At 33.2% G+C, this 14,086-nt stretch overlaps 1 protein-coding gene across 17 annotated transcripts in view; it reads left to right on the plus strand.

Annotated features, from left to right (window-relative positions):
• The window catches only part of UNC79 (unc-79 homolog, NALCN channel complex subunit), a 364,853-nt gene that overhangs the window by 93,984 nt on the left and 256,783 nt on the right, over window positions 1–14,086 (plus strand). For all 17 annotated transcript variants that reach the window (XM_074235468.1, XM_074235454.1, XM_074235458.1 and 14 more), the window contains exons 4-7: window positions 1,645–1,815; window positions 9,474–9,566; window positions 11,599–11,654; window positions 12,280–12,409. In XM_074235468.1, coding sequence (XP_074091569.1) covers window positions 1,645–1,815; window positions 9,474–9,566; window positions 11,599–11,654; window positions 12,280–12,409 — 450 coding nt within the window. The remainder of the gene's footprint in view (window positions 1–1,644; window positions 1,816–9,473; window positions 9,567–11,598; window positions 11,655–12,279; window positions 12,410–14,086) is intronic.

The following is a 14,086-nucleotide window of genomic DNA, read 5'->3' on the forward strand; positions in this document are numbered from 1 at the left end:
TAAAAGAAGACAAATCACTTTAGGTCAGTCTTCAGAGGTAGCAGGAGTTAGAGACAGAGGCTGTACTTTCACAGTAATTAGACTAACAGTTTAGGACAGGAAAAGGACACAGCCTTGAAAGTCAGGTTAAGTCAAGTCTAATCAACATACATTTATTGTTTACCAAGTGTAAACATTATGCTAACTAAGCACTAGGATACAAAGAAAGGCAAAATTCATAATCCTAATGGGGTATGTAACCAGCAAATAACTATATGCATGCAATATAAATGGAAGCAGAAGGAAATCTCAGAGAGAAGGCAACATATAATTGTTCTTGCCCTGCAGTATGGGGCATGTCACTTCTTCTTGGCTTTATTTTTCCTCAAATGTAAAATGAAAGGATTGCATTAGAAGATATCAAAGATCCTTGTTTTCTCCAACATTCTGCTGCACTATGATTCTATGATCAACTCAGATGATGGACCATATACTTGACATAATATTTGATCGAGTAAAACAACAGCTAAAATATTTTCTCTCTCCATACTCACTCAAGTATATAGGGTCACTGGAATGACTCCATAATTATGAATTCCAAAATAAAATTGAATGATTTTTTAATTATTTACTCACTATTTTTGGATTATTTGTGACAGCATTTCCATACCCTAGTATAACTAGTTAATTATTTAGGAGAATGAGATATTTGTGATCTTAATGTACACACTTTTCTTTCTTGGTTCATCTGCTACCTACATCTTAGTTTTGGAGGCAAAGATCATGAAATATAGTTTCTCATGTTGTTTGACATGACTGGATAGATATTGCAGTTCCCTACATGATAAAAATACTAGTAGGCAAGTCATATAACACCTCTGAGTCTGTCATCTTACTTAAAATGTATTGGACATAAGAATGATCCTGGAATTTAAAAATTTATTATTACATTGAAAATGATTTGAGAAGATCAAAGCAAGAAACATTGAATACCAAGTATTATTATAATAAATCAGTCATTTATTAATTATCTATTATTTGTCATGTTCTGCTAGGCAATAGAAATACAAAGAATAAAACAATTCTTACTCTTTAAGGAGTCATGTAGTATATCATATTATTTTATTCATTCATTTAACAGACACTAATTAAGTACTTATTATTTGCCAAGCATTGAACTAGGTAGGTACTGAGAAAGGTACCCTAAAATAGTCCCTGAACCTAATGAGCTTGCAGTCTAATGAGAATATGAGATGTGGATAGAAATAAGTATTAAACAAAAAGAATGTGACAAGGACATAAGAAAAATGCAAATAAAATGCTGTGTGAATTCCAAGGAGAGAAAGATCATTTCTGTCTTGGGGAATCAGGAAAGGCTTCATGGAAAAATGCTATCTTGAGCTGGCCCTTGAATAATTATTAGAATTTCAATGTTATTGGATAACATTAAATATACATATATTAATTAAAAAACCATTAATGGATACATGTCTACATGAATAGCAATAGGCAATTTGCAATTGAGTTCCTAATGGTTTGGGAGAAATAGTGCCTATTTCTTCAGTTCATAAAACTGAAAGCCCAAAAGCTAATATAATTTATTGGTTACAAACCAATTTAGTTTACTAAATTAGTTACTAATTTCTTATTTTTTTGGTTTTGCAGATCTTGGACAGTCAATATTTTATACAACGACATGTTTGCTACCCTTTCTTAATGATGATATTCTGAGTACTTTGCCCTACACAATGATATCAACATTAGCTACCTTTCCTCCGTTTCTACACAAGGATATTATTGAATATCTTAGCACATCTTTTCTACCTATGGCTATATGTAAGTTCAAGTTCAATCTCAGTATGATATTATTACATTTTGCAGGGATATGAGATACATTAACATATACTATTAATGAAAATTGTATTTGATGTCATTGGTTGCAGGTTTTGGGAAATATAATACAGTTACTTCACAAACTGATTATAATTTAAGGTTATAATTTGATATGAATATTATTGAGGTAAAGCTCAAGTGAAAGATTGAATTTCTATAGCTTCATACTTTGTATTCCAGTTGTAGGGAAAAATAAAACATTGTAGACACAAGTTACTTAAAAATTTCAGTTTTACAGATGACAGAAAGTTTCTAGCATAAAAATGGAAGCATGCACAACTTCTGAGATACAATAATTTTTACCTTTTGTACCTAAAAGAAGTTAAGCTATTGTGTAGAGCAGGCTAGATTTTAGCCCTAGTTCTAATTTGGTATATGACCTTTATTTTTTGTCATGAAGATACTGTGTTGATAAAAAGAAATGGTAGATTTGCAAATCTTTTATAAAAAAGTGTTGAAATAGATATAAAGCATAGTTATAACTGTGGGGTTAAACTGAATTATTTCATTGCTAAGGGTTTAATCTTGCAGGCTTTTCCAAAATATGGATGCAAATTGCAGACTCTATATTTTTAAAAGCCTGAAAATTGATTATCATTTAGTTTTACTTCTCATAGAAAATGTGTTTATTGAACAACAAAATTCAATCCACAGCAAAATAATTTTTTTATCATTATATTACCTACCTTATTAGAAACTGCTGTCGGATGAATAGCTGGTGACTATGTATAGATACAGGCTATACCAATACATTATAAAATTTGATAATATTTATTCAACTCACGATTTTAGTGGGCTCAGGTTGCATTCCATATGTTTATATACACACAGCTTCATATGTATCTACAGAAATTATATCTCTATCTCTATATATCTATCTATATGTATGTAATTACACCCAGCTCTGTATCTGTATTTTTCACAAATGTACAGACCCTAAGAGCTGGAAGGGATCTGAAAGGCTACCTAATTCAATTTTCTCCCAATCAAGCTCTCTTTGATGTGTGAGTTTCATATATTGGTTAACAAAAGATTGTATTTTGAGAGATGGAATGTTTTCTTATAATTTAGGTTAAGACAGTTTGCTTTTGCCAAATTCATCCAGAGTATTGAGAAACTAGGAGACTAACTGCCTATACTATTCAATTTCATAGGTAACATGGTAGCATCATTTCATTCTGTATGGTATATATAGTGTTATGATGGTATTATGTATCAATGGAATAAAATTAGGAGGGCTTCCAATGAATGACTGAGTTGCTCCCACAAGGAAGAGTTTATTTCATGAAGGTTGGATAATGACATGCCATTTTTGTTTGTAAATTTACTTCTTTATTGAAATTATATCATTAAGATGCTAATTAAGAAGGACTTCAGGTCATGCCATATGAACACCAGTCGAAAGCTCTGAGAATATTTAGTATGAAGAGGAAAAGACTCAGAAAATATGATAGTCATCTTCAAGAATTTAGGCAGCTGTTATCTGGAAGAAGGATTAAATTTTGTTCTGTTTGCTCTAAAGGACAAATCTAGGCTCTTCCAAAGCATGGACACAAATGATTTTAGGTCTTCTAGGTTTCAAAATTGCAGCCTCTATATTTTTAAAAGCCTGAAAATTGATTATCATTTAGTTTCAATTCTCATTGAAAATGTGTTTATTGACCAACCAGATTCAATCCATAGAAAAAAATAATTTTTATCATTATATTACCTACCTTATTTGAAACTGCTGCCTGATTAATAATCAATGACTATGTATAGATACAGTCTATACCTATATAATAACATTTAGTAACTAGGTATTTATTTGTCTCACTATTTTAATGGGCTCAGATTGTTTTCCATATATTTATATAGACATAAGTTCATGGGCATCAACAGTTTGATATATATATATATATTATATATATATATATATATGTAATATGTAATTACACCCAAATCTGTATCTGCATTTTTCATAAATGGATGAAAGTAAAAAAGAAGTGCATTAGGCTTTGTTTAAAATAGCAAAGGGAAATAGAAAATTGAGGAAATTATCCAGTTAGCTCTAGTCTAAATACATTTTACATGAAATGTCTTGATAAGGCAAAATATTTTTAGTGAATATCAATTTTCTACCTAATTGTTTTGTTCTTTAATCTGTTGTGTGCATCAAGCATTTTGTAGGCCGACCCCTAGAACTTTTTAAATGCATACATTAAAACATCTTTGCTGTTAGAAGTAGAGAAAATAGGTAAATTTGAATTGAGAATGATTCCAACAGAACAGGAAATAACTTACACCGGTGTCTATTATAATGAAGAGCTGGTCTGGAGACCTGGATTCTGGGCTTATTTTGTGACTGGATTCTGCTGTGTGCTGTGTGACTTTCCTGGGTCAGCTCTTCTGCAATTCTATTATTCTCAGCTGTAAATAGAGGGGGTAAGACTATACTATCATCCTAGAAAATAAAAAGAAGATGGGTTTTAGAGTCAGAATACCTGAATCCAAATTTTGTCTATGCCACTTAATATTTGTGAGCTCTTAAGTAGGTTAATCTTCTTTAGACCACAGTGTCTTCAGCTATAAAAATAAGGAACTTGGATCTCAACTATTTAAGGTCATGTTCAGCTTAGGGGAGGCTAGGTGGTGCCATGGAAAGAGTGTTGGACCTGGAGTCAGGAATCTTCTGGAGTTCAACTTTGACTTTAGTCCCTTGTTATCTGCAGCTCACCTTAGGCAAGTCACTTAACCCTGTTTGGCTCAGTTTCCTCATCTGAAAAATGAGCTGGAGAAGTAAATGACAAATCACTCCAGTATTATGCCAAGAAAACCTCAAATGGGATCACAAAGAGTTTGACATGACTGAAAAGTAACTGAATAATAACAAATAATAGAGTTAAGTGATCTGCTTTCAGATCTCATCTCTGTGACCTTGAACTAGTCACCAAACATCTGGGTTTTGATTTTCCCATCTGTAAAATAGTGATACTTGTACTTTACATAGAGTTGTGAGGAAATTATTTTGTTAACCTTTAAGATCCATGTAAAAATGAGCTGCTGCTATTTGGTATTAGCTCTGTGATTCTGGACAAGTGATCTCATTTCTTTGGACTTGCATTACCTAGATGTGAAATGAGAGACCAGAAAATATTTAAGGTTTCTTCTGGCTCTAAAAAACCCCATGATGATCTTTTGATTCTGTTAACTGGTCTATAAAACATTTGTCTGCACATAACTTTCCCTTTTCCTGTAATTAAGATTCAGTTCTCCATGTACAGATCCCTATGTTAGACAAAGACCCTTCTTTAGATCTAAGTGAAATAGTTCGACATCTGACATTCATTCCATTGGTTTTTAAGATCTTTGCAAATGTTCTGTTGAGCCACTGATAGAATCAGTCTCATTGAGGAGCTGACTACTCATACATCTGTCAAATTTGCTGCTTCACAGGCCAGGTAGTTATACAAAGACTCAGACAAAATGAGATATAGTGGATAGAGGGCTGGCCTTGGAAACAGGGAAAGTGGGATGTAAATTTTTCACTATAGATAATAGCAGTGTTACCATGGATAAGTTCTTTACTTTCTCAATGCCCAAGTCAATTCTCTTAAGATTTTAAGTTATAGACCAATTGGTTGGATTGGCAGATTTGAACCAGTAGGGGAAGTTTCTATATCAACATAAAATCAAATGTCTACCTGTTTCCCTAAATGGTGATTATAAGTTGTAATTTCCTTGGTGGAATTATTTGAGATTAACTTCTTTGCAAACTGTAGAACTATACAGAAATGTGAACTTTGATTATGTCTGATCTTGAACTCTCCTTCATCTCTCTGGGCTCTACCCCATTCCTGGAATCAGAAGTTTGAATTTGCTTGCTAATTTTCCTTTTGGCTGTAGCAATCTATGTATGATTCTATAATTTGGAGCAAGCAAGTTCTATATTCAGAAATCTCAACAGTGAAAGGGTTAAAGGCAGATAGGTTTTTTAACCTCATTTTTGTGCTGTTCCCAAGGCCAGTGTAAGGATAGCTAATTTCTTTGATACTGTAAGAATATACCCTTATGGATCCAAAGTATGAGGGTCTGTCCTTTAAAGTGACTCTAATAAGTTATTGGATGAGGGGCGGCTAGGTGGTGTAGTAGATAAAGCACCAACCTTTGAGTCAGCAGTACCTGGGTTCAAATCTGGTCTCAGACACTTAATAATTACCTAGCTGTGTGGCCTTGGGCAAGCCACTTAACCCCATTTGCCTTGCAAAAACCTAAAAAAAATAAATTATTGGATGCCCTTGAAAATTAAAGAGGACAATAATATTAAGTCCTCAATGCCATTCTGCTTCAGATACTAGCTGCTATAATTTTAGAAGTTTATAACTCCTTTTAAGTTTCTGTTGGGCAACATTTGGTTCATTTTTAAAAACAAATTTGTCTTTTATGCCAATCTTTCTTTTCAATTTCTCATATGTGACATGTAAATCTTGTTTTTTTAAGTTCAAATACATGTGTAAACATATATGTTTGTATATATTTGCATATATTTAATACATATGTATATATTATACAATTAACTAAGAACTGAAAATCATTTGTATTCTACCTGGGAAACCAAGAGTTGACTCTAGGATTTGTAGATACTTTTGAAATATGTATACTTGATGATGTGCTTTGGCAGAGGGGCTTACCAATTTTTATCCAAGTTTAAATTTATTGGTGAAATCTTCCTTCTTTTAAGTATATTCATGGAGACAAGCTATTTTTCAAAGGATCATGTCTTCTAGATTTATTTTCTAAGAATTTGGCCTTCCTTAGAATTTTGGAATCTATGTAGTCTCATTAATTTCTTTTGCAACCTGGATTCCCTAAGGATGTCTCTCAATGTTACAAAACAGGCTCAGTTGTGTTTTAAATCTTAACTGTTATTGTAATGGCAATATGAATCTTCCTTGGTGTATAAATGGTTGGACACTCAGGACCAAGGAGTTCCAGGTTATCACTACACTCAATATATTCATTCAGTCTAACATAGTAGTGGAACGCATGCTAGACCTAGAGTCTAGCTTGACATTTCTTACTTTAGTTATGTGATTATGGGTAATCCATTTAAATGTCTCAACTCAACTTTCCCATCTGTGAAATGGATACGTTAATATTTATTCCTCTAATCTCACAGAAGTGTTGTAGGCAAGGTACTTATTGTTTCTCTAAAGTGCTATAATATACTGTAGTGTATTTCTTAGAGAGGGGAAAGACTTGAGGTTCTTCCAAATGCCACTGTTTGATATTTGTAAAATGGGAAGCAGGGTGAGGTGGAAGTTAAACTTAATGGTCTTTAAGGCCACTTCTATCTTCAAATTTAAAATTCTATGGTAATATGGTATTTAAAAAATCACATAGCAGTGTTATGTTTAGGCAAATCTCAAAACAATCAGTCAGTAAGCCTGTATTTTTTGGCATAATGTTAAATTCTGGGGATAAAAAGTAAAACAGAACAAACTTTGCCCTCAAGGAGTTCATATTTGGGAACAATGGGTACACATGTAAATGTATATATATATATATATATATATATTGTGTATACATATGATATTAAGTATATGTTAATTATGAAATTTTGTGGGGAAGCATCATTAGCAACTAAAATGAGCAAGAATGACAATATAGGTGATTGAGTTTGAGCAGAGTTTTAAAGAAGACTATGGATTCTAAGGAGTAAATAAGAAGACAGAATGCATTCTGGGATAGTCTATACAAAGGCTCTTGGACAGAAGATGCAATGTTATTATCAAAGCATAATGGAATCCTACATTCTTTTCTCCTCCTATTTGGATGTGTGCAGTAGAGGAGAGTAGGATTCCAAACTTATAAGTTTTCTGATCAGTATGGGAAATGAAGGGGAGACATGGAGGGAGGGAAAGGAGGACTACAGTGGGGAGAGAGACAGAAGAAGTTGAAGAGGAGAAGAAGAAACGAGAAGAAAGGAAATATATTTTGAATGGTTTTTCCTTGGGTTTTTTTTTTTTTTGTATTTTTGGCTACATTGACTCTCATGGGTACAGACTTCACATCAAACCTTTTGAAAAATAAGATTCAGTAAATGATATGTGCTTGTGCATATTTACTAAATTAGAGATGAACAGTTTGTATGATCCTTCAGGTACTTTTTTATATAACATCAGTGTCAATTTCCTAGAGTTTTGGCTAGAGGAAGGCTCTTAATTTTGTGATTTGAACAGAGAGAAAACTTGAGATCAATAATGATAGAAAGGACAGTCCCCTTTGGTACTCCACTTCAGTATATGTCATCTTTCCTTTAAGCTAGTTTAGAACAAGAGAGAAGAAGACACTCTCATTATAGCATTATGATAGAAAATATTTGAATTTTCCCCCTTAGGTCAGTTTGATCACTAGACCAATAAATAAGAAGGAATGGATTCAAATATTGCCTCTGCTACACACTGGCACTTTGGGCCAGTTTCTCTGAACTTGGTTTCTCTGCACATCACATTTCTCATCTGTAAAAATGGGATAGTACTATTTGGATATCTCTATTTCACATACTTATTATTTAGAAAGTATTTTATAAACTGCACAGTGTTTTACCAGCACGAGTTATTTAGCATTATTTTTCTAGGAAAGAAGGTAACAACAATATGGTCTTAAATCTCTTCAAATTCTTCCAGAGGTCCTCAATTACCAAATTCAAATCTAAACATACATCTTCAGGATATTTTTCCAGTTTTTCCCCTGCTATTTAATATAATTTAGGTCCCATATTGCAATATCTAAATCCTTTGTGCTAGAGAGACAGATCTCAGTTCTAGCATGTATGTAATTCATTCTTCTACACAAACTGTCCCCTATGTCTGGAAGAATATCACAACAATATGATGGTGGTGCAAAGGTTTTTGACTTAATGGTTGGGGGCTACTGTGTTTAGAACTGACACTTAAGGACCCTTGCCAATGGAAATCTCTGATATTAGTAAATTAGTGGAGAGATTTCACTCACTATTTGAGGTCTGGTCCAAGGGATCTGTTCAAAGAATTGCTGAAAGTGGAGTGATAATGCCAAGGAAGACAGCAAAAGTAGCAATTGTAAGATTTGGTTTGGCTCGGTTCACAAGAATTAAAAGATGGGAACTGTGCAAGAGTACAGTTAGAGGAAGCAATCAGTCAGGAAAATCAGAGCAAATCAGAATGAAGCTGTTAAGGTCTTCAGATTCTAGGATTCACACAAACAACTTGCTGACCATTTCCCCTTTAGGTTCTTTAGGATTTGGCTCAAAATCTCCTTCTTCAAAAAGGCCTTTTATACTTGCATTGTACCTAAGTGATCTTTACATTTTTGTTTATGACATCATCCATACCTTGGAGACTGACATGCAGAACACTGCTTATATGTGTTGGCTTGACATCATCATACTGAATGATTTTTCCTTCATTCCTTCTTTTCTTCCTTCCTTTTTTATTGTACTGAATTGTAGGGAAATGCAAAAGTTATATTGACACAATCCTTGCCCTCATCAGGTTTTAAAGTAAGTTAGCTTGCCTTATACAAAATGATAAATTAAAAAAACATTATATTGTATCTAATACAAAAATATTTACTTCTAGTGGGATCATCCAGGAGAGAAGGTGTTCCCGCCCATGTTAATCTCTCGGCATCTTCCATGTTAATGATAGCAATGCAGTACACATCGAACCCAGGTAGGTAGAGTATAAAACACTTTCACTTCTCTCCCAAGGCCTGAAGTCCTAAGTCCATTCCAAAAATAACCATCAAATACTCTTATGACTCTAAATAGACTGTGAATTCTCATTCCGACAGAGACTTTTTTTGGTGGTCTACAAAGTTGGTAAGAAACCTAGTAGAAAACAGGCTTTAGAATCAAAATAGATTTTTCTCCAGCCCTCTTGTGGAGGTGATAAAAAAATTGCTTGCCCATGATGCTTTCAGAATGATTAAAGACAAGCTTTCACTAAAAATAAGTGAGGAAAAAATAGACATATATTTCACATTAGAATAGAATTTATTAACCTAGTGGTTAATAAATTTATATCTAGTGTGCTTCTTGAATAGGCATATCTCTAAGTGAAGCTAGAAAATTACCTTAAAGGCAAACTGTTTTGAGTCACATTTTATATGTGAAAAATCAGGTTTTATTTGACTTTTTTAAATCTAATTTTGAAGAAGAGAAAAACTTTTCCTTTTTAATTTCAGCTTTTATTATTATTCTCTTCAAGTATTCTCAGATATCAAAAATTAGGTCCTGCAAAGAATAGTATAAAAATTTCATAAAGAATGACTGAGGAATGATTATCTATATATAAATATATCACTATATCCACTGAAGAGGACGAACAAGATAAAATTCACATTTATTACATTTCTAATTAGTCTGTAAAGAAACCTGATCCAGGAATCTTGTTAAGAAAGAGCCACTTAAATGTTTTAGTATTAATTATTATTCTCTACCTTTTGGTTTTCTGTGTATCATATAAATAAATTATTTGGTTTTCTCTGAATTTATAAATAAATACTCGCCATTTTAAGCTTTCAGATCTGTTGCCTTATTTGTCACTGGGGAAAACCCACATGACTGCTTTTTTCATGTACTTTATCTTAGCCTAGAAAAGTAATCCCTTCATTTTACAAAGAGGGAATGAAACTCAGAGAAGAAAATGCCTTGCTCATGATCACATACCTATTAAGTGGCAGAATAGAGATACAAATTCAGATTTTCTGAATCCAAGTCCATTGTTTTCTATCACACTGGACTTCTTGAGGAATTCTCAAAGAATAAAAATTCTTTCTAGAGATTCTATGGCATTAGATGATAGGGTATTTACCTCCATTCTGAGGTAATTTGAATTTATTATAGGAATAGCAAATGGCAACCTGGTTGTTGAAACTAATAGTTTGGGTTCTTGTAGCTATGGGATGGAATTCTTCTCTTACTGTTATTCAATCTGTAGGTAATAACGATGTCCAGTATATTGTGTAAGACACTATAATTAAAAGAAAATACTTTAGTACTGCCTTTAGGTAACTTCATAGTTTAGTTCGAGGCAAAACATATGGTGATATGAGATGGGTGTTAATGAATTAAAAAACCAAGAACAAATAGAGATTAAGATTTGAAAAAAAGGATAGCAGGGAAGGCTTCAGTTTGAATCTCTCAGATTGTTTTGTCAAAATTATTTTTTTCTAGGTAATTTTTGATTTTCTTTAAAACCAGGTGACTATACTAAATTGTGATCTTGGAAGTTCCTTAAGTTTTACTTTGTTAACATGATAAATTAAATGTTTCCAGTAGATACTAGAATTAAGACCTAAGAACTCCAAGGCCATTTGTATTTTTTGGAACTTTGGAAAAATAGAATTTTTCCCCCCCAATGCTAACCATAGAGTAGAGGATTAATCCTTGACCTGACAGTTTGAAGACCTGGTTTTGAAACCTAGCTTTCCCAGTAACTTACTCTGTGATCTTGGTCCAGTCTCTTGTGTTCTCTTGGTATTAGACCCTTCTTTGAAAAATGAGAAGATTGAATTACATAATTGTTAGATTTTTTTTTTCTTAGCACTGATGTTTTATGTTGCAATTTTCTCAGGTTCTTTCTAGTTAAGAGTATGACTGATTGATATAGTTGTATAGTGTATTATAATAGTATCTATAAGCAATTTTTTCATGTATTTACAAGTTGATTTTATATTAAAATTATACTTTCCTTCTTCTAGTGTATCATTGCCAGTTATTGGAATGCCTCATGAAATATAAGCAAGAAGTCTGGAAAGTAAGTTTTCAGCCAAATATAGCTGGTGGATGCAAATTGAACTTGCATAACATTGTAAAGGATGGTTGACAAATATGTTACTGTGTAGGTCAAATACATCAAAATCCACTGTCTTAATGTGACAGTGCACATAATTCTTTCCTCAATAGTGAATCTATCAGTTGGAACAGAAATAATGTTTTAAGAACACTATCTGACAGAATAAGATGACAACATGTCTTCATATTGGGACTAATTTATTCATGTTTCTCTTATATTTTCAGATGACCAATTATTTAAATAAAAATTTGCCTGAATCCTTTTTCATTTTTTAAAAAGATGACATATATGTAAGCCTGAATTCTTCTAGAATATTAAATCTCTGTGGAACCGAATTTGGTATAAGATGAGATCCACTCAGATCTTACACTGAGAATTTTTGTTTAAATCTGAAGGACTTTGTGGTAAGGTAGTCTGACCTGTAAGACAGGACCACAGAACATTCTTTGGGGGTGTTTTACTATGAAACTCCAGTAACATGATTTCTACATGTTTTTATTGCTTGATGAAGTTTCTTTAGCAATGTTGAATGACCATGACATCTTTGTGTTCTGTGATGCTGAATGAATTTTCTTTTTCTCTTTAGGATTTGCTTTATGTAATAGCATATGGACCTTCTCAAGTGAAACCACCAGCTGTGCAGATGCTCTTTCACTATTGGCCCAATTTAAAACCTCCAGGGGCCATAAGTGAGTACAGGGGATTGCAGTACACAGGTAAGATTACAAGCTAGTGAGAGAAATGGTTCAAGTGCTCATTCAGGTCACATATGCTGACATATGGGTCATATGCAGATATCCAGAAATAATGGTAGAGCATCCCAAGATGCAAGTTACCAAGAATGGTGAGGAATTCTACCTGGGACCTAGCTGTCCCTCAATGGGGTGATAGCCTGAAATATTCAAGTTGGGTTTTGATCTTTATCATAGACTGGTTGTATGGTAAGTGATAACTGATACTTGACTAGTATCAGTCAAGGTCATCAGGACTATTGGGGTTCAAGTTCAGGTTCTAATGCTTTTTAGCTGGGTGACCCTGGACAAGTTACTTGACCTTTCTGAACCCCAGTCTTCACATCTTTAAAGTAGTGATGATATTAGCTGTATTACATACTTCAAAGAGTTTTTGTGAGGCAAGTGTGTAAACTGTAAAATAATATGTAAAACAGATGGTGTTCTAGATAAAATGTGTTCAAATAACACTTATTTGTTAGATGCTTTCAAAGATATATTGTTTTAGTCATAAAAGTTCTACTGAATATACTTTAAATGGCTATACAGAGGGGAGTAGAGTAGAAGTTCACATCTACTTGTTCCATCCCTCTTAGCAGGGGATTTTCTTCAAGTATTTGAGTGTTATAATATAGAGGAATTACTTGTTCTCCTTGAACCAAAAGGAGAAAATTGTATATACAGAAGTTGGCTTCTTAAGGCTCAGAGCTTTCCAAAAGTGGAAGAGATTCCTTCAGAAAGTAGTTATTTCTCCATCCTTGTAAGTCATTATGCAGAGGTTGGATAGCCTTTTGTCAGGAATGCTATAGAGGGAATTCTTGCTCAGATATGATTTGGGTCAAATGGCCAGTGAGGTCCCATCTGCCTCAGACATTTGCTGTTGTTATTGATTGAACCCGCAATGATTTTTTTTTTTTGGGGGCAACTTGCCCAAGGTCACACAGCTAAGTATCAAGAGTCTGAGGCTGTATTTGAACTCAGGTCCTTCTGACTCCAGGGTCGATGTTCCATCCAGTACTCTATCAAGCTGACCTATCCCCAGTGATTGATCAGGATTTGTCTGTACTGATTTCTACTCTGAACACAAGAGACTGAAAAATATTGATGGGTGGCATGGGACTTCAAGCATTGCTGTAATCTCCAATTGTCTCCACAGTAATGCACACATCATAAAAATACTTATCTGGCTTATTACTGAAGATGAAGTGTTCTCTTATAGATTTATAATCTGGTATATTGTTTAAGAATGTTAAAATCAATTATAAATAATAAAATCATTATTACAATTATTATAAACATAAGTAATTATAATTATTGTAAATATAAGTTCAATTTTTTAATTTAAGGAAACTATAAGCATTTATATGACCCTAGTCCTGTACTATGATTATTGTCCTATACTAAGAGTCAGTGTTATACAGTGGAAAGATTATTGGATTTGGAGTCAAATTTTAATCCCAGTTCTCACACTTCATGTCTCTCTGTGGACAAGTTTTATATTTCTAGGCCTTTGTTTCCTTAACTATAGAATGAGGTGATTGGTCTAGGTGACTTCCAAGGAATCTAACATCTATGATATTGTAATATACAAAGATAAATACTTATATGATTATTTAATTGGTGAAGAAATTTACAGTTTTATAGGATAAAAATGTGGCACCT

This window comes from Macrotis lagotis, chromosome 4, assembly GCF_037893015.1.
Source record: "Macrotis lagotis isolate mMagLag1 chromosome 4, bilby.v1.9.chrom.fasta, whole genome shotgun sequence".
Lineage (NCBI taxonomy): Eukaryota > Metazoa > Chordata > Mammalia > Peramelemorphia > Peramelidae > Macrotis > Macrotis lagotis.